Genomic DNA, 23,516 nt, shown 5'->3' with positions numbered 1-23,516 from the left:
ATTCTGGTCCGTTTTTTTGTTGTTGTTGCTTCTTTCGCTTCAGATCATAATGGCTGTGTGTGTGTGTGTGCGTGCGGTACCGAACGAGAAGCACATTAACCAACGAGATACGAACGAACGGAACGAGGATTAAACAGAAATTATCATTTAACGGCATTTAGGGGACCCATTATTCAGTGCCTCCACCAGTGGCACACACGTACTGCTGGATGCTGGAGGGTTCGTCGCTTGATGGCTTTCTTTCTGAAAGGTTCTGTTTTTCGTGAGGTGTTTATTGTGCTGGGTTGGGTTCTTCTTGGCGTCTACGTGTGCTTTCGCGCCGACCGTCTTTTGCGGATCATAGAGTGCTTTGCAGGGCGTCTCGTTTTAATATTCCTAGCAACGATCTCATCAGCAGATAGTCGTAGTAGGCCACACATTCGACCTACACTGTCAACCGAAAGTGTTGTTCCGAAAAATAACATCATTATTAAAGAGCTCACTCGACCTCGGCCGACCGAGACCGTTCAAGGGTACCGGTGTAAAGAATAGGCCTGAACAGTTGAAGCTCCCTGTGTACTCGGTTTCAAAGACTACATAGCCCGCCCGCTTTATCAAGCAGTCAGCATAGCCATAAAAAATTTACACGAAACTTACTATAAAGCTGCATCCTTGAACAGCGGCAGGAGCTGTTGTTGTTCGGAGCAAATTTATTGTTTTCCCGACTGGTCTCACCTCACCAACCCGGGCACGAAACAAAGAAGCTGTAATATTATTACAACGGTACGCCGTCCTTGGAAGACGGCACACACACACACAACCATTGGGTAAGCTCATTCTCCTGGGGTCAATTTTCCCTTTCCGAAAGGATAATAAATTGCAAAGGACTGAATAAAGACCGGAAGCCTGGTGCGGTTCCGGAACAGTGGCCGCTCGTGGCTGCTCATGGTTGCTTGTTATTTGCAAACTGCAACCTTGGCAGCTTTACCGGTGAGTAGTCGATTTTGTCTTCAACGTTCCCGGGGTGATTTTGATTGAAAGAGCGACCGACCGACTGGAGCGGGGGGGGGGGGGGGAGAACCAACTTTAACCAACCAACCGTGCCTACATCGATGATGAACTGACGAACTTTTGTCGTACCTTTCGCCTCACTGCCCAAAAGCCCACCCCGACCGGGGGTTGGCTGTAACTGGTGTAAAAGTTAATCCGGAAGCAAGTGAAAGAAGCACTCGGCATACGCAGGACCGAAGAGAGATCTGGTTCCATCGGGGAGACCTCTCCACTCACAAGGAAGTTGTACGGTAAATTAGTGAACCAGGTCACATAAAATGTGTGTCCCTGAGAGTGGGAGGACGATGCGTTCGCAGAAAGCGACTCACACACAGTCGGAAAAGTTGAGCTAATTTATTCCGGCGCTTCAAATCAACTTTCCCAGGGCCAGTGCTGGGTGCTTGGGATTCGGTTTTTTGTTTTGTCCTCATCACCTCCCGCAACAGAATGTCCGGCCCCCGTCCAGCAGCATAAATAAGTGGATCCCGTTGACCGCATCCGTATTGGTCCAGCAAGAGCGTCACCCACCGAAATTCCGTATCCGAGTCCGTTTAAGGTGGGTTCTTAAAGGGAAAACTTTGTCAACGGCAATAAGATTGATTTGAATAATTAAATCATGGTGCCTGTAATAAATACCGACCGGTTCGGTTATCACCTTCCCTACCCCGAACGGTTGCGTCTTTCTCCGGTTGTCTGGTTTCGGGCTAGACACGGCCGTAAGGACGGTGTGTCTTTTTCATCGACCCAAACCCAGGCCCCGGTGGTGGACGGTAAGTTTTGCCTTTGAATATGAATCATTGATTAGCGGGGTTCGGTAGTTTAGAAGATGCAAGGATCGCGCACGCACACATAAGTCCCGATCGAGCGAATCTCACTGGCAATACTTCGGTGAAGATGTGCTGCTGCTGCTAATTTAATTGCCTTTGTGCGTGGGGCTACAAAAAGGGGATGTTGAAGTTTGTTTCGTTTCGGTACGTAATGTGATTTACGTTACTGAGGGGGTTCGTATGAGATTGGGTTAATAATTTACTTTAGGATAGGTCGAGCAGCGTGTGTTTTGATGGTAGTAGTTTAGGGGAGAAATTTCTCCAAGATATAGATTGAAACGTTTTCCAAATCTATGATTTTCCAGAAGAAAAGTATCTTCTAGCTCAAATGAAGAAATAATCATCAACCTCATCATCATCACAGCACAATAAAAAAACCAGTTCAATAATGAACTTGAAATTTGGAAAAGCTTAAAACAAACACTTAAGTAACGCAAGTATTCAAGCCCGCCAACAATAAATTGAATATTGTAAGCCATTAGACGGATGAACCAAATCGCATCCAGCTCATCTTTTGGGATTAAGATGAACTGCGATCAGAACCGTAAAGATGTGAAACACTAAATTGCCTTCATCATTCAGCGACTGGCATCCAAAAATCAGAAATGCCGCATAAACGGTAAAGCAGACCTAGACAACTCGGAAATTGATTCTACAAACGCCCCCAAACAGGGATGACCTCGTTCTCGTCTGAGTGGTCAAGAATAACTCAGCAAAAGCGCCTACAGGTTCGCCTGAAGGTGGAAATAGCTTTTGGAAGAATCGTGTCTTCTGGATCATCGTCAAGACAACGAACCTCTCGGGGCTGAATGTTTTATGTCCCCAAGCATTGAAGACTTTCTTTGAGGAGAAGATTTTTCAAGGCCTAAAGTAGGTAGGTTCAGAGATTTAAAGTGCGCAGTAATGCATTGCCGTCTTTTGGAAGGGTTTACAAGATGTAATGAGCACAACAGGAAAGGAAGGAATTAGCTCATCCCGAAAATTGCCTCAAAACCTCAACATAAAAAGGAAATTCCTGTGCGCTACTCTTACACGTAAACTAACCTGTATGCGTTCGCTGGTGTGCCTTCAGATGGGAGCTTTTCGTGTAGACCTTTTTGCAGCCGAGAAATTGACACTTGTGTATCCTTCGTTTCGCGTCCGGACTGTGATCCTGTTGCCGGTGGTGATGTTTCGAGCTCGGTTGTGCTGTACACAGAAACGAAGAGATTGATTGCATTACAGATCTTCTAGTTACTTTCTTCCAGGAGCCAACCCCGACACCTACCTGATGCATTTGGTGAGGCGGATGAGTTACGCTGCGCAATAGCCGCATGCAGCTGAGGACTGACCTGTATCACACGCGTGACGCCCGTCACAACATTCTTCCCATTCGGTCCGGCCACCCCGGTCGTCAACCGTACCACGTGCGGGCCGGCTGAAACGCGCAGTATCTGACCACCCTGCCGATCGAGCAGCGCAATCTCGGACCCAGGCTCCTTCTTGATCGCGGTGAGCGTGGCAGACGTCGCTAAACTGTTGCCATTGTTGGAGGTGTTGGTGGTGGGGGTGGTGCTGCTGGTGGTGATACCGTTGACACCGGTTGTGGAGGTGTTCGAGTTGTCCTTGCTGAGGTGTGACTCGGGCGAGGAGGGTGGCGTTAGCGTCGGTAGCAGATCGTTACTCGTCGTCCGCGCTACGAGCCGCAGCTCAATCCCGCTCGCTCGATGATGATGATGATGATGGTTGTGATGAAGACTGTTGTGGTGACTGCTGCTGTGATGGTGGTGATGGTGATTACTGCTACCTCGATTCGCTAGTTCCGTGGTGGGATTAACTCGGTTCGCCGCACTGCTGTACTTGTCGCCCGGTTCATCTTGACTGTCCGACTCGGGATCTTCGTCTGGGTCGTCGATAGGTTCTTTTTTCACCATCACCGCACAACTCAGCAGACTGGTCGCTCCACTTTGCCAGGGGTTGCCAGTGGACGCAGGGGGCAATAAACCATCGGAGGAGGAGGAGGAGGAGGAGGAGGAGGATGACGAGGACGATGATTCGGATCGCGAGTCCGACGCACGATCGTTCAGGTTGAGCTCGTCGAAGCAGTACGGTTCGACCTCCACCTTCCACGAGCCAGTTAGTGGCCCGGGCGCTGCAAACAGGTCCCAGGGTGTGTCGGTAGGAAGCTTTTTGTATTTCTGCAGCTTTGGCTCATCCTTCAGGTATCGCTCCATCTCGTAGCAGGTCTGTTATAGAAGGGAGATAAAAGTCGAGAAACATGTGTTAAAGTGGGCAAACTTAAAACCAAGCTCGTGATGGTTTTGGGCAATCGTCATACAGGCATGTCATTTCACGGTTAGCTGGGTACGTGCGAACCTGTTCTAACGTTGCACGGCAACAACTATTTGGTGAATTTCAAAAACCATTCCGTTCTCCATAATACGGGAAACGCGTACGGAACAACAAAACAAGGAATCAGTAAATGAAAATACTTTCCGAGCAAAACTTTGCTCATAGCCGGGCGCACGGTACGAAACGCTAGTTGCTGCGAAAACGAGCCATGTTTGACGGAGGTGCTCCACACATTCCACACTGCAACTTAGAGGTTGAAGCTATCATTTTCCCGTATCATTGTGATGTGTTTGAAAATTGAAACCCCCGTGCGCTCTCCCCCCCTCTGTCCCTTTAAAGCTGGATTGGGGGACACGGATCGTGTGATTTCGTGTAATCGTATGCCGGCGAGCTGTGTAAGCTTGGCAAAACTTTCCACCCGAAAGCGCGTTGGGTAAAATAAAAATAAATGTTAGCATTTTCCGGGTGCCATCGTTGGTGCATTTTTCCCTTTTTTCCTTCTTCGTCTTTCTGTTCGGTTGAAGTCAAAAAATGCGAACAAACCCCGGAAGTTTCACCGCGCTGTCTACAGCCACAGTTGGCCGGGAATGGAATTCCCGGAAATCATCTAGTTTTTCCGGCTGGCTCCTTCGCTTCCCCCTCCCCCCCCCTACCTGTCCCCTATCATCCGCTTGTCTTCCGAGTGGATAAACTTTTCCGATTTTCATCACATCACACTTGGTGCTCAGCAGGCACCAGCCGGCAAGTGTGAGATGTGCTCGAGTTTCCCGCTTTGCTGGAATTCCTTTAGCACAAGCGCTCTTACTCTGGCGCGGTCTGGGGTGTGTAATAAATAGGTTCTCACTTTACGCGAAACGCACGGCACAAAAAGAGAAACAATAGAAGAAGGGAAATCGAATGGAAAATAAGCAGCAGCAGCAGCAACAAAAGATAGCGTGCACGTGTCAACTGTAATGGATATATTTATTTATTTCCCAGTATTTGTTTTCAACGAGCTTTAGTTATGGTCTTCGGTTTCGGTTTTGCTTGTTCTTTCCCATGAACGAAGAAGTCACTAAAGCGAAGCATGTTTTCCTTCGCGGCTATCGTTTTTTTTTTTGTCCAAGCTGGACAGGGAACAAGTTAGTCAGTTAGTCACTAGTCGTCAGGCGAGCGAGACGAAACGAAACAAAAGCAATACCGGTGCGGGCACTCGGCGTACGCGCAACAGAGTGATTTCGGGGAATTTTCCTGACTGGGGTAGGGATGAACGGGAAAAAACTCCTCCGTTTCGCGACTTCAAAATAAAAACAATATCAAAATTAAAAACACAAGATATGAATACAATTTAGCCACGCGGCGGATGTAACGAATCCGTAGTCGGGAAACGAAGGAAATAAAGGCCCAACCAACCGGGAACATTCCACCGGAACACACTCTCGCCACAGTGGGAAAACCGAGTAGAAGACGAAAATCAACTAAAGAAAACAAAGCGCCCAAAGGCACGCAGGTTCTTCCTATAACATCCCCCTAGCACAGCGCAAAGAAAATCTGTAAACTTCTTAATTACGAAATACTTTTTACTTAAGCACGCCCAAGCGTCATCCTCCCTCTCGGTGCGTAAGGATGTTTTTGGGGCCGAAACATTCCCAACAATATTCGTGAGCGGCCAGCGTTTTTCGGCAAAGGAAAATCCGTGGGTGAAATGCGGGTGCTCGGTGGGTGCCATCTCGTTTCAGCGGCTGCACAATAAAACTTTGACTTGGAGCGAACAATCCATCCATCCGCTCGATCCTGGTCACGTCACCGGGCGCTCGCTCGTTCTCGCTTGCGCTCATAATCTCACCCAGAAGCACGCGGGAATTATGTATATTTAAATTTATTTAATGGGAAAATTTACGTTTAATAAAATTTTCCACCCACCAAGCGTTGGTCCTTCCCCTGTATTTCGATCCGTTTGCGGAAAAATGCGGCGGTATGCCTTTGAAACCACCGGTTCCACCGGTTGACAGTTGACATTTTTCCAGGGCAAAACGGAATTCGTGAAGATTTGTTCCGTTTCGTCAATTTGAGCAACAAAAAAGAAGGTAAGTAAAGGTGTGTGTGTGTGTTTGGTTGAGCTCGCGCGCGCTTATGTACCGGTAAATGAAGAGATTGTTAAGGAGTGTGAAAATTATTCACCAAGCAGCAAACAACCAAGTGCCCCCAAGGAAGGGAAAGGGACACCTGTGGGTGGGAAAAGCTCAAAACCTTGCGCGCTGCCACTGCCGACGGTCGACGCTTTTTACGTGCTATTTAGCATGGGGATTATTTGAGGTTGAATGCATTTGATTTGAATTCTTTGTTTCAGGCGGCTTTAGGGGTTGGATGAAGGAGCTTGTGCTGTGAGCTTGCTTGCTTGCCTATTAATTTGCAAATTCTTTCTTAAGAAGCTGGCAAACATATGCTTTTTGTTTAAGTTGAGGGAGATTTTATTGTCGGGTTTCATTATTTTTGTATCTCATTTTGATTGGAGCTATGAAATGTAAGGAGCTTTCTTATTCGAAACGAGAAAAAAGGATGAAAACTAGTTGTTTTGGATGCTAAAAATGTTAAAGTTTACTAAGAAAAACAATTTATTTTAATCGAGCGATCAATATAAAATCCTGTTTGTATCCCTTTCATTTAAGCTCCTACGAAATATGCTTTCCATGAAAATACCCCCCCCCCCCCCCAATTGATAAACGATTGATCTGTTTGTAACGCTATAATCAATCGATTGTGAACATGAGTCAAAACAAATCACTTTACACACAGGTATCGTCACTAGCACCAGCGCCGGTTTGATGACACACACGATTGCATTTATTATTTATCGGAATCGATTCCAATTGCTCGGTGTGCCGTTTCGACCAAAGGCCATACCCGGAAAAAAGTACGAGCCGATTGAAGAGGAGGGCATCGTCGTAGTGGGGTTTAATAAGAATCCACCTTGTTTTTTTTTCCTCCCTGCAAACAAATAATGGCACACCCCGGTTTTCAGCCACCTTTACCGGCGCGATATTGAAAACTCTATCCCACTTCCAATTTTCAGCAACTGGAACGAAAGCGGAACGGGCAACAGCCATTCGGTTTCGGTTTGACGCCAAGTAGCAAGTACATTGGGGGAGGGGGGCGGACCCGGAAATAAGCCAATAAATCCCTCCTCCATTTCACGGACAGCCGGACAGTTATGAAAACGCGCAACATTCTTCCGTTAAGGTACGGGAAATTATACGCTTCTTGTCGATTTTTTTTTGTGTGTGCTCCATTCCACGCGGTGAAAGAAATGGCTTTCCCGTTGGAAATGTCCCGTCACCGAGCGGTGTGATGCGAAGGGAAAAACGATAAGCCTAGCCTAGAAGGACGACGACGACGACGACGACAACGAGAAAATTCTTAATCCTGCTCTACTAATCGACCTTTCCAGTCCCGGCTTTTCGTTTTTCGGATGCTTCGGATTGCGATGAGGCTTTCCTTCTCTCTCTCTTTCGCGCTCGTTCGAGCCTTCTCATCGGAACACTTAACAGATTGACTTATTTATAAACCATTTGCGATGAACTGGCCTGTGTATTATGCTTTTCCTATTTTCCACCCCATCCCTTCCCATCGTGCCTTTCTACCCCGTCACGGATGCGAAATATGACGGAACCGAGCGGCCCGTAACGACGTGAACAGGTGGATTATTGGCAGGATACTACAGGTTTCTCCCCGGCCATGGTTAATGGGTTGTCGTGGCGTGGAAAATTACGATGATTTCGCACAAAGAGTGGAGGAAGAAAAAAAAACACCGGGAACGGAACGCATGATTCTTTCGCTGTTCTGCCCTCCGGTCATTTTTACGACCCTTCCGATAATCGGCCGATAGTGAGTGAAAAGTGAGCCGGAGGGCGAGCGAGCGTGCAGGCTTAGTAATTTAGGGTAAATGATGTCTGAAATGTGATTTATGCCTCCCGCAAAGGAGCGAGCTCCATTTTCGTTTGTCACAGGCGCAGTGCACACCCCATTGTATGTGGAGAGGCGGTACCGGGATGATTTATCGGCAAATCCTGAGACCAGCGTACCGTGACGCGCGTATGTCATTCATTATTTATTAGGTATCACACTAAACACCTTTTGCTCTGCGATCGTGCGGACCTACCACCCCCCCCCCCCCCCCCCTCAACGAAAGGTGACGATTAGCGGGACATTGTAGAAAGAGTGTGGCATGGAAATCGTTTCCACGTGGAGAGGGAAAAGGGGAGTCACGGAAGCGTAATTGATTCATTGTGCTGACAGTTTGAAAAATGCGGAAGATATTTATTAGCACAGGTGCTTCGGGGATCAATAGTTTTAGCTGAAGCGGATTTCTGCCTAGCTCTTCATTTGGCGTTTGATAAATCTTTATCGGATATTAATTTTAGCCGGGATTGTTTTAAAAGCTTTTATTTTAATTTTGCTACAAGGTTTTTGGAGTTCATTGGCGAGTCATTTCAGATAACTGAAAGCAGCTCATACTATACAACTAAGTTTCAGTCCCACCAAATAAATGTTAGGCGCATCCAAGCTGTTTGTTAGGTGGCCGCTAGAAACCTCTTCGTCCGTAGAGATCTTACCCATAGGGATTTTCATCACAGAGACTATTTCCCAGAATGACATTTCTTTTTAAATGTCAACTGAAGTGCTTAGCTGACAAAACTAAAATTGTGTTATCGTTCCACAACCTGTCAAGAACGGATAAAGTAATGAACTGCTTTTACTTCTACATACACATCGAATCAAATATAATAATGAAATGTTTTAACTCGAAAGACGAAAAAATTTCCTCTGTAAGCTTATTGCTCAACAGACCGGTAATACAACAGTTGCTCATTATTACACAAGCCGCACTTCAGCACCAGAAAAGTGGCATTTTAAAAGACTCACTCAGCTCATTCTTCCCCTTCGATAAGCTGGTGGATAACGTAAAACTCACTCAAACACGCACACACACACGCTCATAAACAAAATGTTTTTCATTGTAGCCTTCCCCAGGGGCGAAACGTTTTCAATTCAGCTAATCGAGTGGCTGTCAGGCATTTTTATTACATTACTCAGCCCGCACACACAACACACAGTGTACGGCCTCCTATACATCCCTTTTCCTGCAAGTGAACGTACTCTCCCCCCCCCCCCTCACCCCATGTTCAAATTCAAAACGACATGGCTCAATGGGGAAGGGGTAGAACTCGTTTCGCCGAGGAGCTGTGGTCCCCCGATGGTGATGGGGGAGGCGCACACGACCTCCGGCTAAAGCAGGCATCATTTGTGTGGTTGGCGTTGGATGGGTGAGTGTTTTGACATCACACAGTCAAAATTTCACTCCGTTCTTTAGCACACAAGCATCATCATCAACATCTCAAGATGCAACGGGGTAAAAGAAGAACTTGCCTTGTGGACACCAGACCCGAGACTGAGCGACGTAATGTGTTTTTCATCGTAAAATTTATGATTCAATTTGATGATGGATTTAAAAGCACAATTTATGCGGTGTTTTGGGCAGGTCTGCGCCGGTGGTGCACTTACGGGCAATCAATTAGTTTAATTGTATATATTTTCGGGACGGCTATTTGGTGGGAAAAGTTTGGTTGATGACAAAAATTGTGAAATCCGGCTGGGAAAAGCACAAAGGTTTAGTTTCTCTGCGTGTGTAAAATCCATATTATGTGATGGATTACAGAGGTCATGCATGTAAGTGGAAGATTAATTTGTTTCTAAAGGCGTTGGAAAATAGAATGCCCTTGCTTAGGCGCATATAACATTAGAAAACTTTTTAATGGCATACTTCAAATAGCCAATAACGTTTGCTCGGAACTTTGATTCAAATGCCTTATTCAATGTGAATTGTGGGGAGGCCTTTTCCTGCGAATTTAATAGTCACCAGGCGGCTCCATCAGATGAATATTCTCAGGAACTTAACCGAGAAATGCAGCATTGAATGCGTGTTCTTTTCACTCTAAAAATACTCCACATTCACTCGAAATAATCTCCGCAACAGCGTCTTAAAACCTGCCCGAGCCTACATGAGCTCGGTTATTTTATGGGTATTTTTACACCTTTAAATACACCTGGCTTAGCTTTACAACGAACAGCAAAGACCCGCCACCACGCGTCGAACGGCCACTGTGATGTGCTGGAAACGTCACACTAAAAGTACAAATGCGTACCACACACCTTTTGCCGCACTGTTGTGCAGTGGCTTAGAAGCGGATTACACGTTTCGATTAAATCCCTGCAGATTTCTACCATCGACCCCTACCTTTGAGGCAAGATGGGCCAGCGCTCGGACGGAAAGTTTGCCCGGACCTCGCTGCCATGTATGCAGCCTTCCTCCCTCTCTTAGGAAAACAAGTGCGACAAAATTGCTACGAAGTGCTTAACCCATACTCATCGAGAGCCTCCAGAGAAGATGAGGTCCTGCTAAACCATACACGGCATACATTCAGGCGCATTCCCTTGTCAATCCGTGCTCATCGCTATTACCGGCGATGGGGCACTGGGCGGCCGCTTCAGTGCGCTGATTTGGCCGTGTGTTACGACTATCCCGGCTGCTCGGGTATCATCCGATGAGAATGATGAATGATTCACGCAAATCCACACGCCTCACCGGGACGCATTAGTTCCCCGGGTTGCATACAGGGGGCTGGGGAGTATCATCGTCATTCGGAGTTTGACGAAGATGAGTACGTAATGTTTGCTTTGCCATTTCGACTGTAAACGAGAGGGATACGCATTAACCGTCGGTCGGTCGGTCGGTCGACAGGGTAATTGAGGAAAGTAATTTGCACGTTGGTTTTCGGTCACACGCGCGCGCGCGCGCTCTGCCGCTCGTTCACGTCAGCAATCAAGGGAGTTAGCCACACGTGAAAACGTGGAAAAGGTTTGTTCATGTCCATGTGAAAGCTCTTAATTCTAAGCTGATCATGGTGTGTTCCGCTTCCGCTGTGGTACTGGTCCCCGTGGCCCTCCCTCTGGAACCGTTCCATCAGCAAAACTTAGCGCTAGTAGAGGACACACTGAATGAACTGTTTGCATAACGAGACCCAAAGCCCCCACGAAGTGAACCAACGAAATACAAACGAGGTGAAAAAAAATCGTAATGTTAGCGAACGAGTTCTGCATGCGAAATGACCACCCTCACGGAGCAAAAGGGGGAGATTAAAATGTACTATTTGCGTCTTCTCATTTATGCTGCTAAACCCGGTTCAATATTCTAAGCAGCATCGACCGTCAAGCGGACACAGAGCCGGCGCGCTGTGATGGGGTTCTGATGAGACGGGCATCAATCATTTTTATGGAAACATTTTTCATTTTTCCCCATCCAGAGGGTTTTTTTTCTCGCACCGGGGTTCTAAACACACCTTATTTCCTTATCTATACACAAACCAATTTTATAAGCAACTTTAAGGGTTTTACCTTCTTGTCAGCATCTTAAAGTGACAAATTCATGTCACAAACTGGCAGTGGCGATTCATTTGCGTGCGATTCGGCTTTGATCTCGATAGAAGGTAAAAAATATTAATATTTTGACAGAAGCTTCACCCTGTCTGTTCGCTCTAGGCCCTTGATTGCACTCTTTCGAAGCAATAAAGAAGTAATTTTTCTTATTTGCTTGTTGTGCCCTTTCGTCAACAAAATTTTGTGGCTCTACACTGCTTTGACACGGGCGATACAGTGAAGAAGGAAGCAAAAAAAAGTAGCCTGTGGCAAACGTGTGAAAATGCCACCAGCAAGCAAACGACGACTCACGGGTTCAGGGTGTAAAAGTCAAACAAAATAAATAAATAAGGAAGTGAAGCTCATTTACGGTTTTTATGGCTTTCGCATACTAAGTGTCCCACCGGGGAGCTTAATGTGTGTAAAAGGATAAGAAATTGTGCTGCTTTGGGACGAATAAAAAATGTGGATGGATGCGCAGACACACACACACACACCCGTACGGTGAAGGAGATAAAATTTATGCATGTCATTAAAGTGATGAACGAAAACGAGCAGGACTTGGCGTGCCAGACGTATTTTGTGCTATCTTTTTTTTTTTGTGGGAGGATACCAATAAAAAAAAAACTCGTGGAAAAAGGAAGACCCAGGACACTTTGAGGCTTTGGCCCGGGGGCAAAACGCCGGTGTTTGATTCTGCTGGTTGTACAGCGCACGATGCAAAAAGACACCCATTTCTTATTGATTTTTGATCGGGGTGTGTGTGTGTGTCCGTTGCTGGTGCTACTTCTTTTCTGCTCTTCTTGTATGATGATGTGGGCGCCATATCCGTTCGTTTATCTGAAAGTGAGCGTAATGAACGCCCCACGGGCCCCCCCACCCAAGCGGAGCAAAAGGATGTGACATGTTATTCTTAGAGCGTTCCACGACCTTTTGCCTCGAAGTGTCTCGAACGAATACATATATCCTCTCTATTAACCGCTCTATTCAGTGGATTTTAGGGTTAGTAATAGGAGCAGCTAAAGATCCGGCCTCCGGGGGGGGGGGGGGGGGGGGGTAGGGGGGGAGCGTGTAGGGGACAGAATTTTGATAAACCTTGCCCAGCGCCCCATGCTGGACAGCTTCTTTTTGTTGTTTGATAAGCCCCAAAAGAAACACTTTGTGGGCATTCGGTAGCAGCATCGGCATATCACAGTATCGCTCGTACCCTAAAGGGATAACCTTACACGGTGCTTCGGTGAAAGGAATTTTTCACCGATTCAATGTGGACACACGTATTGAAGAACGAGAAAGGATCGCCGGTCCAGTCGAAAAAGGACAAACGACTTTCAATCGAAGGAAGAAGGAGATTGATTTAACCGAAAACCGTGAAGTGCTTGTTTGGTTCGAGTTGTCCCATGCGTTCTTTGTTGCCATTTTTCTCAGCAACTCCTGCCAAACACCCCCCCCCCCCCCCTCACGATGCCCCCTCATGCTCTAGCATGCCCTGGAAAAACTCGTGACGGATGCCAAAACACAATTTTAGGACAATTTTAAAACTTTCCTTCCATGGCCCATGTTCCCGGTCACGGTCAAAGGTAAGGTACGCGGAATGGGTGGTGGGGTTGGGAGGATGGGGATGGGTGGGGTGGACCATGACAGTGTAGCGATAAATTTTCTCTCGAACATCACTCTGCCTTCGGCACGAGACAAAGCAAGCAGGCAGGCAGGCAGGCAGCCACCAAGATCACCAACTTTTCACCGAAAGAAAATGGACAAGCTTGTGTCCGGGGGCTGGCCCTTTTTTGAAAACCGAAATGTGATCCGGATGGAATTTTCCAACGAACGGTGTTGGTTTGTTAAGGAGAAGCTTGAAGAAGAGGGTGGGAGGTGTTTTTTTTAGAGGAACAGTGGTATATAATTTATTTACTTTCACTTGGCATACTGTCTCTCCTCCTCTCTCTCTCTCTATTTGCTTTACGTTTCCATCTACCGGTCCGTACTGCCTTTTTGGGCAATGGACAGAGGCAGTAGGCTTTCCCGGTTTCTGTGTCATATTGTTTTGTGGTGTGTCCGATGGACTTTTTCGTGCGGCCAGTCGAACAAGAAACACGCAACGATGGTCGGTAGGTGTGTGTGTTTGTGTAGGTGTCTGGCCAAGATTGAGATTAATTACTTCGTTTCGTTCTTTTGTTGCCGGATGATGATATTGATCATCCGTAAACAGGCGGCTCGGAAAGTGAAGCTGATGAATTCGTTTACGTCGGCACCAAGGCCCGTCAGCAAAGGGTGGTCTGGTGAAGCGGGGAAAGTTTTTGACAAGTGAAGGGTGCTGTAAATTAAGTTGCGAACTTATTACGAGCGAAACCTCCAAGAACGCTGGCTATTTTTAAATATTTCATTTCACAGGACGGTAGGGGAAATGGTTTTCCAATGATACTTTGCTTATTAATGATGTTCGGGAAGGCTGTTTGTGGAGTGTTTGTAGGAAGTTTATTATCGAGCGCCAGAATGTATGTAATCAAGCTACAAAGGCTATTTTAGTTCATTCTTTGTCCTTTGCCAACAAAATTGCCTAACTTTAGGCGCTTGTAACTCATCATGGTGAATGCACAAATTTTGAATATAGCTATCGAGGTAGGACAAGCTACACATGATTTAGTATGAACCGCAGTAATACCACTCGATATTCGTTCCCGACTCCAACCAAAACAATGTTGACCGTAGTACCCAGCGTAAGTGATCACAGTCAGCTACCTATCGCACCGTTTGATCCCGTGCAACTACCTCCGGGTAGTAGAGGTGCACAACCGCACTGCGACAAATATTTATTCCATGCCCAGACGACACGCTACACTGTCCGCTATTCATCAAGCAAACTGACAGCAACCGATTCCGATGGACACAGTACCTGTGCGCGCGTGCGTGTGATTTTTTTTTTCGGAGGTAAAACAAATAAATTTTCACGCGTCGGAGCTACCACGGCGTTTGGTGTTTTTCTCCGTTCGCGTTCTGCCAATATCTCCCACACTTTCCAAGTAAGGAAGTGGTGTACCCACGTGTGTGTGTGTGTGTGTTGGCGCTCGCGAATCGAGATCACCTCTGCCCTTTTTTTGCTGGGTGCATTGTTTCACGGCTAGCCAGCCCGTGTGTCTACAGTACGCGTTTCGTAACATGGCGCCATAAAGCCCTGGCCAAATTTTCCCAATTCGGAACCGCGGTGTAGAGTGGATGGTGGTCTGTTTCGTCGAATGTGCAACGAATCAAAACATAAATGAAAAACTGCCATCACCCACTCTCCAACCACCGAGGCGGCCCTCCCGCGGTGGCGAAGAGGCGGCACAACACTTCGAACACTAAATAAATAACGGGCTTACACAGTGTACGCGTCCCTGGAACGGAGATGATCGGGGAGCGATCGGGGGGGTTGAGCAGGTGGGGTGGTCATTTTTTGGTTTTCAGTTTTTCAACTGTCCCAAACATCCGAGTGAACCAATTCGCGTGCGTTCGATTTTTTCGTAGCCAGCTCACTGTAAAGCTTTTGTTGTGCTGGTACGTTTGCACAGAGGGCTGTGAATTTTTGGTTTATTTGTTTTCCACGAGATGTGTTTAAATTTTCCATCCAATGGATAAATCGACACAGAACACCCCAAAAAACAAAAAAAAAAAAAACACCGGTAGTAAAGGAATGAAACACCGACGCCACCGCCGCGTAACGTGGTGGCCGGACAATAAATTTATGAAATACTGACACATCTGTTGGGTTCATTTGGCAAACGAATGTGGCGACCTTTCGTATTTGATTTGTTTCATTTTTATGTTTTGGGTCGTCATTGTGTTGCTGGCCGCGCCAAGCATGACTGTTTGTTATTATCTAACGTTATTATTATTGTACAGCATGCAGTTGCAAATGCAAAAGGTTGGATTTGTTTGTTAATTCAGGCGTCATAAAATGAGTGAAAAAAGGTTATTTTTTGAAGGCAAATTGTTCACCTAAAGTCACAGAAAAGACTCATGAAAGTGGGTTTTAAATAAATAAAATTAAACACTTCACCTAACCTCCCTTTAAAAAGAGCAAACCAACACACACTGTTATGTGCAAAACATCCCTTAAAGCCATTTTTGAACAAATCAACCATCGTTCAAAAGTCGTCTGTGCTAACTCTACTGCCCTGTTTGCTCCCTGTGAGTCCTTCCCCACGGGTGGGATTTAAAGTTCCGGAAAAATCTGTGCACAATTATGCATGTCCAAACCGGCGCGCTGCACTCTGTGTGTGTCTGTGTGTGCTGTACCGGAAGCACCATCTCATATTTTTCGTCTACTCTGCCCGTCCGCTAACGCGAGATAACACAGAGCCCTCGCGTCACCACAGCGAACGTCAAGCGTCATCATCAGCCGTTAGCCTTAAAGCCACAGCATGACAACATCAGAGCGCAAAACGCGCGTGCGAAAAGTAAAATTATATCTCCGGTCCAGCTGATGTCCATTTTCCGGCCACGAGCCGGAACGGTGCCCCGGCGTGAGCCGGGAGAGAAATAAACTTTAAGCAATATTTTCCAATTTCCCTGCCGGAACGGGATGGGACGACAGGAAGGACGAGTGGAACCGACGAAGAGACGCTGACGGGTCTCTGCTGACCAGCCCCGGTGATGAGTCTCGGGTGAAAAGGGGCAGTTCTATGACATGGCCACCACGATACACGATGCACCATTCACTGCGGTGTACGCCGGGCAGAATTGGATGGATGAGTTCAGGAAATGGCACAGACCAGCAAAGATCACCATCAAGGATATCGGACGCAAGCCAGTCCGGGCACGGTATAGCACGAACTCTTCTCTCCTGTTCTCTCTCACACACACACAACAGACACACACACACACACAGACACGTGTGGTTCAGGGCAAATGACCGCGATACGGGGCAAAACGACGCAACTTGTAATATCCATTTCAATGTAATTTCACACTTGTCTTCATAGGGATAAAATGCGGAAAAAGCTTTTTGCAATTTGCTCTCCCCTCGCTTGGCTCCCATCCCGTTGCCTCTTTCCGATCCACTCGTAAGTTTGAGGGGGTGAGAAAGAGAGGGGGGGGGGGGGGTTGTGGGAATCTGGGCCAAGAGAAAAAAGGGATGAAACATCCGTTTCATTTATTTGATGCTGCTACTACCAGCACCAGTAGCAGTGCCAGTTTCGTTGGCATGAAGTTGGCATGTGATCATCATCATGCAAGAGCGATACAAAAAAGGGTCAAAGCGAAGGGACAGACAAACTCTAGTTGAAAAGGGTTTTGTAAAAAAAAACAACCTCAAAACAAAGCACACACACACACACACACAAAACACAGAGGATGGAACAGATTTCATGCAGTTGCTGTTGCTTAACGCGGGCTCTTGTTTGCTTTGTTGGTGCGTGTTCGATCCAGCTCGACCGGGACCGGACGGCTAAAGTTCAAAACCTGCCCTTTAAAGATGCAATCTCAAATGGATGTTCAGGCGTAACCAGGGCGGTAGGGACACCTCTCCGTTTGTGAGGATTTTTCTGACGAGTGTGGGGAACAAAAATCATGTACATAAACAGTTTTATGTCGTAGTCGTCGGCCGACATTGAATGGCCCAGAACGTAGAAACACACACACACATACACAAGCTTCCAGTTAGTGAGATGTTGGCGGTTCTCGGTTAAAGATTGGGGACAGCAAAACAGATAGAAACAGACTAAACCAAACAAAAAGGTGGGAAAAAAATACACGGAAAGGATTCATTTTATCCCTAAACACGAACGCACAGGGTGCATGATGATGGTAAAGCTCTTTACTAGCCACAATGTTGTGTGGCGATGGCAAAAGGTTGGAAATAAAAAGAAATAAAGTAGCAAAAGAGAGAGAGAAAGAGAGAGAGAGCGAAAAGAGAAACAATTTTCCAACCCAACCGAAAAAAAACCCCGGCTCAGGACGGCCCCCGGAAAAAAGATGGGACGAGCGAGATTATTTTGCTTTAATTAATTTTCCTGTTATTTTAACCTCCATTAGCACGCAAAGCTTCTTTGGGACAACCAACCAGCATGTGTGTGTGTATGTGCCTCGTTCAAAATTAACAAAAAAAAAGAAGAAAAACATCGCAAGGGACATAGAGAAGGGGCCCTTCTTTCGGGCTCGTTTGTCACACTACTCATACTCCGTGCTGCAACCAGGGTTTGAGCCTTAATCCCTTACCCATCCCGCTTTTAAAGAGCTGCAATCAATCTTTATTTCTAATTAAATGTATATGCAGCTTGATTCACATGTTTTTCAGGCAGATTAAGATTTGTTTCCTGGGCCGGTAATCGATCGCCAGCTTTTCTCGGTGCTTAGCATAACGTCGATTGTTGCTTTGCAGACACGTTACGGATACATTATTCTTTTGCGGATCGGGTTGGAAACAGGGGCGTACCAGGACCTGTTGAAATGTGTTGGGTGCTCTTCACCTTTATTGAAAAACAGCAATATAGCGCCACTAGTGTTCGATCATCGATAAAGCAAGAGACAGAGAGAGAGAGACGGAGCGAGTGCCACGAGAATTCTATTACGCTTCTTCCGGAGAAGGATTTCCTGGGGGAAAGGAGGGGAAGTAGGGGAGGCACTGCCCTCAACGGACCACGGTTGACTGTAGACGATATTCAAACATCTTCAGATTGTTATATTATCCGGTTTAATGAATTTATTTAAGTATCATTATGTAGTGATGTCTGGCCCGGTGTGCAGCATCAGCAGGAGTTCCCCTTGGGAGTTGTGTGTAGTGGATCCGGATCTGGATGCGAACCGTGTACCGTGGACTCTAGGACGGCATTAATCCGACGTTGTGGAAAGGGCGGCGAGATTGAGAATGTATGTGTGTGTGTGTGTGTGTGTGTGTGTGTGTGTGTGTGTGTGTGGGGTGTGGGGGGGGGGGTTTGGGAACGGACGTCCGTAACAAGCTCTCAAATCTGGAGTCTGGAAGCGGATGCGATAAGGCTAGCAGTGGAGATGTCTACCTTCGCCCGACTGCGCTCCAGCACCATCCAGTTGTGGAATCCCCGGCTACGGTGATTCTATTGTTCGCAGAGCGCACGGTAGCATAAGCATAAAGGTAGGTTAAGAATGGATTGTCTATCCTTTGACCGTAAGGTAATAAGCGAACAGACCAATAGGCTGGAGTGGCCCCGGTGGTGTGGTGTTTCTGTTGCAGGTTCAATTAAGGCCTCCAACACGTCTGTATGCCCTGTGTGTTACCAAACACCACACGTCCTAGGCTACTATCACGAGCTGCACCATTGAGAAAGACAGAGAAGGACAGTGCACGGCGGGTGCGCTTTTGCACAGTTGCTTGAGCTTGAATTAAATCTCAATTACCAGACACGCGTTACAAATCGTATTAGGGAATGTAACCGGATTCAGGTGGCCCGCTCAAGCTCAAGGTAGCAAACAAATGGGAGCGAAACCGACCGCTCCGGACCAAAACGGTGGCAAACGGTGTGCTGCAATTGGGCCAATTGATGCGTGCAGTTTTGCCCGGACCAATGTCAACCGGACCGGAAAATGTTTCGCCCGATGCGGATGCATCGGTTCGAGTGCACCCATGGTGAGAGATGGTACAATTAATTCGAATTCTTTGATGTTGGTTTTTGGGAGTGTGGATAAGAATTTTAGTTCCGGGCTCTTTTGCTACACATTGCGCGTGTGTGCCCATCCAAAGCTAGCACTGAAAGTGGGCCACTGGGGATGAAATGAAACTAAAAGCTACCAACACAGCAAACTCGAGTCTGAGGTGATTTTACACACGCGCTTTCCACATTATGCGCTTGTCAGGCCGGGTTCATGTTCAATCAGTGTTTGCAGTCAGATTATTGTTTATCTACTACATTCTCTCTCTCTCTCTCTCTCTCTCTCTCTCTCTCTCTCTCTCTCTCTCTCTCTCTCCTGGTTTATACGCTTGCTGATGCGCTGAGCACCCAGGCAGGCAGGCTGTCATTTAGATAAAAGCATGTCTAATTGGATTGTTTAGACATTCTGTTTCCTTCATCGTGTTACTGTTGAAGCGAACAGGACGCAAAAAAAAATACACCGAGCAGTCCCGCGAATTGATGTTCAATTTAGAGTAAATAATGATTGCGTCCTGCTTAAGCAACAATGTAATCATCGGGCCGGAGTGGAAAATAAATTGCTAACGTGGCAACGATTTGCAGCTCATAGAGCTCAATGCTGCATGGAACGGGACAGCTGGGACTGGGGAGCTTAAAAAAGCTGTCGCACTTCACAGTTAATCGTGCCTTAATCTCGGTGGATTTGGTTTGATTGTTTAATTTTGGTGTGCTCGGTGACAATGATTATGAGAAGATTTGGAAAGCTTTTGTTTTATTGTATGATCAACATACGCATACGTTTAAGATGCTTATGAAGATATCAATAGACTGACGAGCAACTAGCAAAATAACAAGTTAAAAATATTTTTGTTTTGTGATTATGATTATTTATTTCAAAATTGAATAATAATAAAGGATTCAAGTTGAAATTCTGCTCATACAAACCGGAACTCCATAAAAATGACTCGTCTGTCCACCAAAAAGAGAAACCAAATCGAAAGTTACCTGAAACGAGAAGAAAAAACACAGTTGTTAGTATTTTATTTCGAGCTCACAGTCATGTTGTTTGAGTTTAACATGAATAATATTTCAGCTTATTATAATCGATCCGTTCTCTTACACTTTAAAGACTATCAAGATGTTTCATGAGACAAAAAAGAACTGTTCTTAACCATTTAAATAACCGCATAATCTTGATCAGTGTCAAACGCCCCTCGACTCGCTTAACCACTGTCATGTGCAGTGCCTATAAAATCCCTTAAAAACCCATAGAACATCTACCACAGAACATCACCCATCCGGGCTTGTGCAAAAATTAGAAACTTTATAAAACTGCCCATCGAAAACACTGACACTGGTTTTTGCTTCCGTTAGGGCAATCTTTTTTTGCCACTATTGGGCACTAGCAGCCAGGATCCTTCGGGGCCAAAACCTGCGCTGGCATGTATCTTTGGATGCAAGGATGCACCGAAAGAAGACCCACGCACGCCGCCGCCATACCATCACCACCAACGCTCCCTGGGTGGCTCTAACTCATCTCAGCAGGGTGCACACGATTAATTGTGGGTCCCATAAATTACCGCCTGAACATGCCAATTGACACGCCCTTCGGTTGGGCAAAACCGTTGTGCCGGCATGGAAAGCGACCTGCTCGGGAAAGCGACCACGTAGCAAAACCGAGCTAGCTGTGCTTCGCCTATCGGGGGTATCAAAAAAGGGCGTGCTTTTGCGTTTCGCTCGGCACAGAGCACATCGGTCGGGGTTTGCCAGCACGATAAACGATGTGGAAAAGTTGTGAAAATAATAGCCACCCCAGGCAAGGGTTTGGGTGGCAGCGATCGTGCTGTTGTGTTAAAGGTTTGTTCGAAAGCTAGATTTGTGCCCAAACACACCAAGGGCTAGAGGAAAAACAGATAAATGAAAAAGAAGGAGGCGAAAGAAAACATAATTTTGCTGCAAAATGAAAGGCCGGTCAGGATAAAACAAAAAATTGGATCGTTCCAGCATACGAAAACAGGGCAAAAGGTTAGCAGGCGCACGTGAAATAATAAAACGCCCCATGTACGGAAAATTGAATGGATACAGGGATGCCCAGACCGTTTCGACCGCCTTAAGGTCAGCTTAAATTGACCCGCCTTCACGATTGCATTGTCCGCTGTGTTTCCATTTTGTGTGTGTGTGTGTGTGTTACGTTTTGGTGATGAGTCCTTAAGAAAGGATTCTTTCTCGCCGGTAAACACGAAACACGATCGACACACTGCCCAGCACAAATCGGGACGATGGGAAGGTTTTTACGATCAGTATGCCGCCTTCATTAAGACGTTTTCCCAGCAGCGTTTAACGCAATTTTATGTTCGAGTTTTTGTTGGTGGGACAGAAAGCAAACAAGAAAGTACAGCAGATTACATTATTAAACTGGAAAGAATAACAATTTTTCCTTATGATGGTAGAAGGAAAATGGATATATTTTTACACTATCGATGCACCCGACCCCATAATGTGGCGCTCGGTAAGGTGGTTTTAAATGTTTATATCAGTATACCATCCTGGCTGTGGAGTAATTGTTATATTGTTAAGCTGCCCTTCTTAACAGTCAGCAACGAGCAACCTGACAGTGGCAGAAATTAACACCAGTGAAAACCGGGACAAACGAATCCAAGAATGGCCTGGAATGCTTTCTATTCGTTTCATTCGACGAAAGCCAATCATTAGGCGACCCGTAACGAGAACGCTTGCCCGTGCAGTTTAATTAACAAATTTTTGGAAATTATTCTGTTCGTTTGATGAAAGACGATGCTTTTATTCAAGAGATCATTTCAAGAACAACCTTGCCACCGGTTTTTTTTTTTTAAGCAAAACAGGGATCCATTTAGTTGCAAAATAAAAATTTCCGCAGAAAAACGGAAAGATTTTTCCGGCAAAATAATTAAAATGTACTACCATTTTTCTCGGCACACTTGTAGCAGTAGCAGTAGCAATTATCGCATTTAACTATTCCAGCACCCCAATTAAAAACATACAAAACTAGCATCTTCAACGGGAGGAGCAGCATCGCAGCAATCGAGTCGCACAACAAAAGCTACTAAAATGGCTCAACAAAAGCAATCAAAGGAGCGCATGACGTACATCCTTGCACTGGAAAATAATTGAAGAACATGTTCTCTCTCTTTCTCACACACGTTGATTGTTTTAAAGCACTCAGTGGAGAGAGGGCTTTTTCTTTTCTTTTTTTGTCTGATGCTCCCCCTTTTTTGCTGGTTAGGTACAGGGGGGGGGGGGGGGGGGGGGGGAGGGGGGGTTGTAGGGGGCTGGGGGTTGAAAATTGGTAAAGCATTTTCCCCGAAAACCACCAAGCGCTAAACCGCGTACACAGAGCAATCACCACACCGTTCTACCGCCGTCCTTCGTCGATGATAGCGCCATGAAGAAACGGGAAGCATAGATAAAAGGAATCACACACCCAAACTCCCAGTGAAAAAAAGGGGGTTCATTTTTTGCATGCTCGTCCTGTCCCCTTGATACAACCCAAAGAAGTGTGCCTATGTGGGAGGGGTGGCAAGTGTCAGCACAGAGAGGAAGCGAAAGTGCGAAGAGATCAAATTAGATTCCTCGGTTTACCGTTTGAGCGATTGTTGAAATGAGTTTCCTTCCCGAGGATATTTTCACCAATCGATGTCATTTCTGTTTCATTCATCAATCGCACCGGACGAGGATGCGATCGAAAACGGGGAACAGAGTGAGTGCCTTGGTCGGGAAAATCGGTGTCACCCGTCATTGAGCAGCGTTGGCATCCAGTGCAAGAACACACACATACACACACATGCACACCGATGAACCGCTGGGGATGATGTGGGTTGGTTGGCGAAAGCCATTGTCTTTCGAATCCTTCGAATGAGAATCATGCTGATGCGGTAGAGCTGACAAGGACAATGACAACAAGCCCGACGACTACGACACCGACACACCAACAGAACGGACGGAATCGGGGGGGTGGGTTTTATTGATCCTGCTCTGCCACAAAACCCCTGGGCAAGGACCGTATTACCGTCACTGCGTGTCGATGTCGGTGGGTGGGATCTGATCCTCGGCAACGTCACCCGCTGCTACACCACTAAGCAGATTCCGGAGGCGTTCGTCGTACGTTTCCGGCCTTCTGTGGGGAGCTCTTTAGGTCCGGGGTAGAGAAGCACACAGGGAGAGTGTGTGAGAGAGAGAGAAAAAAAAAGGCAGGTCTCTGACGTCCGTGTGGTCCAGTGAGTTGTACCACAATTAATCATTGCTGCGATGAAATTGCTGCGAA

At 46.4% G+C, this 23,516-nt stretch overlaps 1 protein-coding gene across 4 annotated transcripts in view; it reads right to left on the bottom strand.

Annotated features, from left to right (window-relative positions):
• LOC118514188 (Krueppel-like factor luna) overlaps nucleotides 1–23,516 on the bottom strand; it is a 262,700-nt gene that overhangs the window by 24,600 nt on the left and 214,584 nt on the right. For all 4 annotated transcript variants that reach the window (XM_036060875.1, XM_036060874.1, XM_036060876.1 and 1 more), the window contains exons 3-4: nucleotides 3,124–4,081; nucleotides 2,901–3,044 (exon numbers count right to left, since the gene is read on the bottom strand). In XM_036060875.1, the coding sequence (XP_035916768.1) occupies nucleotides 2,901–3,044; nucleotides 3,124–4,081 (1,102 nt within the window). The remainder of the gene's footprint in view (nucleotides 1–2,900; nucleotides 3,045–3,123; nucleotides 4,082–23,516) is intronic.

The sequence above is a fragment of the Anopheles stephensi genome, chromosome 3, assembly GCF_013141755.1.
Source record: "Anopheles stephensi strain Indian chromosome 3, UCI_ANSTEP_V1.0, whole genome shotgun sequence".
Taxonomy (NCBI): Eukaryota; Metazoa; Arthropoda; class Insecta; order Diptera; family Culicidae; genus Anopheles; species Anopheles stephensi.
This window is presented reverse-complemented; position numbering and strand designations above follow the sequence as displayed.